This window comes from Diaphorina citri, unplaced genomic scaffold (assembly GCF_000475195.1).
Source record: "Diaphorina citri unplaced genomic scaffold, Diaci psyllid genome assembly version 1.1 scaffold8828, whole genome shotgun sequence".
Lineage (NCBI taxonomy): Eukaryota > Metazoa > Arthropoda > Insecta > Hemiptera > Psyllidae > Diaphorina > Diaphorina citri.
This window is the reverse complement of record NW_007386203.1, coordinates 1-2726: the sequence shown is the minus strand read 5'-3', so window position 1 is coordinate 2726 and position 2726 is coordinate 1. Positions and strand designations below refer to the sequence as shown.

Here is a 2726-nt window from a genome sequence, read left to right as displayed (position 1 = left end):
GGCTACCCCCCCCCCCCCCAGACCCGATGCTGGCTACGCCCATGTAAGGTAAGTCTAATGCTATATGAATAAGTTTTACCCAGGAATATGGTTTTAAGTTCAAGTAGTAGCCCTTAGCAAGACGCGCTTTTGGGGTCCTGGGTTCACATTTGACTAGATAGATAAATACCTACTTAAATTATAAGCTCCGACCACAAAGCATATACTTCAAGTATTCGCTCGGACCACGGGGGCGTTTGAAGTGACAAGTTGAAGAGCCTCAATTATATTAGAACGATCACGGGAGCTTAGCTTTTCACGGGAGCTTAGCTTTTCTAACTTACACTTACCTGGATCAAAAATATGGACAGAGCCATAGAAGAAAGTCTAAAACTATACATTTCGTAAAAAAAAGGTAAAATTTCGCCGTTTAAAAGTACCGAACAAGGACCTCTAAATCTTCACCTTAGAGAATTGCTTTTTCCAAGTTCTTAGTGCACTCCTTTTATACTTGAATTTTCAAGCAATTTTCGTCCATTTTTCACTAACAAAGCGTAAATATGTTGTTGTTTACCAATAGAAAGGAGAGTTGACCAGTAGGCAAGGGCGTAGGCAGCATTTGCTTTAGATAGGGGCAGCTTCAGGCCGGGGGGGTTGGTCCAGCAATAGACGTAACAACTTTGTTTACATACTGATGAGATACCTATTATCGTCTAGAAATCGAAGAGAGAAGGACGGCAGAATAAGAGAAAGGCAGCCGTTCCGAGAACGAACCATATCTTTTTACAATGGAGTTTGTCTTGGCCGGGAATCCAACCCATGACCTAGTGCTTACGAAGCAGGCGCTCTACCCTTCAAGCTAACCAGCCTGGCTAGTGGGAAAGTTTGATTTTTAGTTCTTGGTTTCGACTTCTGGTTGGGATTCTTCGTTTTAGAATTCCATTTGATTTAGAATTCATACATTGATTTGGTGTTTTTGTAACTTGATTTCAATTTGTGATTCTTAGTTTTAGACTTTCATTAGATTTAGAACAAACTGATTTGGTTTTTGGTTGATGTTGGTTTCAGGTTATGGAGACATTCCAGCCGAGTGCCGTGGTACTACAATGTGGAGCAGATTCACTTACTGGAGATCGACTGGGTTGCTTCAATCTGACAGTACGAGGTGAGATACATGGTTCCTATTTTTTCCTTCCTCATGTGTTAACTAGAATCTAGATGTTTGCCCCGAGATTTAATAGAAAAGAATATTTTTCGGAAAACTTCTTCACAAACTTTACTTTTGTGTATATTTTTTCATCACTCTTTACACTTTTAATGCTGCTACTCAAAAAAAAAAAAAAAAAATCGACCCCGCCGGGAATCGAACCCGGGACCTCCGGCATGCAAACCTAGTATGATACCCACTCGGCCACGTATTTTGCCCCTAAATGAGATTATGTTATATGTTGTGCCCTAACCTTTCAAATAACGACAACTTGGTAGCAAAGAATTGGGATACACAAGGGAAATTGACCTAATAGTCCAGTCCGAACATTTAAAAACAAAAACAAGTTTCGACTTTCCCTAAATGATTCTATTTTATCCTATTCTCTCTGGGCAGGTCATGGCAAGTGTGTCGAGTTCGTCAAGCGATACAACCTCCCCTTCCTCATGGTGGGAGGTGGCGGGTACACGATTCGAAACGTGTCGCGCTGTTGGACCTACGAGACGAGCGTCGCCTTGGGATCGGAGATCGCCAACGAGTTGCCCTATAACGATTACTTCGAGTACTTTGGGCCCGACTTCAAGCTGCATATCAGTCCGTCCAACATGGCTAACCAGAACACGCCCGAGTATTTGGAGAAAATCAAGTGAGTATAATAATAATAATAAAAAATCAAGTGAAGGTTTTTTCTCGGATGGCTGTCTTCCTCCCATCCTGTTTTCTCTTCAATTTCGAGACGATGACAGTTCTGTTGTTAGAGCGCAAAAAAGTTACTCAGAATCAATTACTAACTCCATTTTGAAAAAAATGTTGGTTATCGTGTTTTGCCATCTTTCCACAGATATGTTCTGTACCGATCGACTATAAAGTTATCCCCCATTTTACTGAAAGTTGATCCTTGTTTCCTCCATCGGCTCAAAGCAACTCTAATTGGTGATGGCTCCGTACTTAGTACTTACTTTGTGTGTAAGAGCTTGTTATTACTTGCGAATGGAGACCAGAAAAAAATGCTGACAGACCCTAGTGGCATTAAAGTTTAAATACAAGTGGTCAGACATCACACTTGTTTTAATTTGAATCTGTACATTGTTTTCAGAAGAAGAATGATGCTTTGTGACTTTTTACAATTAGATGCTGTGTGTTAATCTCAAATTTTTAGGCTGGGATTTATACAATCTGATTTCAAAGTGTTTGTCAACCTTTGAAAAATTCCAGAGACTGTTTGTGGATAGGTACCAGGTTCAAATCTTGGCCCAGGTATTTTGATTTAACAAACTCATATGTGGTTCTATTCCAGGTAAACTTCCAAGCACAATAAGAGGTTTAATAATACTTCCTTTTCCTCCCATCTGATGTTAGGAAACAAGGCGTTATAGTGATTTTCTGATCAAAATTGATTGAATTTTACTTCGCAGGTGATATCGGAAACTATTACTATGGACAGGGTCATCCCATGAAGCCACACAGAATACGCATGACTCACAATCTTCTTCTCAACTATGGTCTGTACAGGAAAATGGAAATCTATGTAAGTTTGATG

The 2726-nt window shown here is 40.1% G+C and overlaps 1 protein-coding gene across 1 annotated transcript; it reads left to right on the top strand.

The window, feature by feature from the left end:
* Positions 1 to 1047: 1047 nt before the first annotated feature.
* LOC103522486 (histone deacetylase Rpd3-like) lies at positions 1048 to 2714 on the top strand (the record flags this gene model as incomplete). Its single annotated transcript, XM_008487588.1, has 4 exons — positions 1048 to 1144; positions 1583 to 1832; positions 2028 to 2152; positions 2602 to 2714. Coding segments are annotated over 4 exons (585 nt in total), but the record flags the coding sequence as incomplete, so codon positions are not given.
* Between the last annotated feature and the right edge of the window lie 12 nt (positions 2715 to 2726).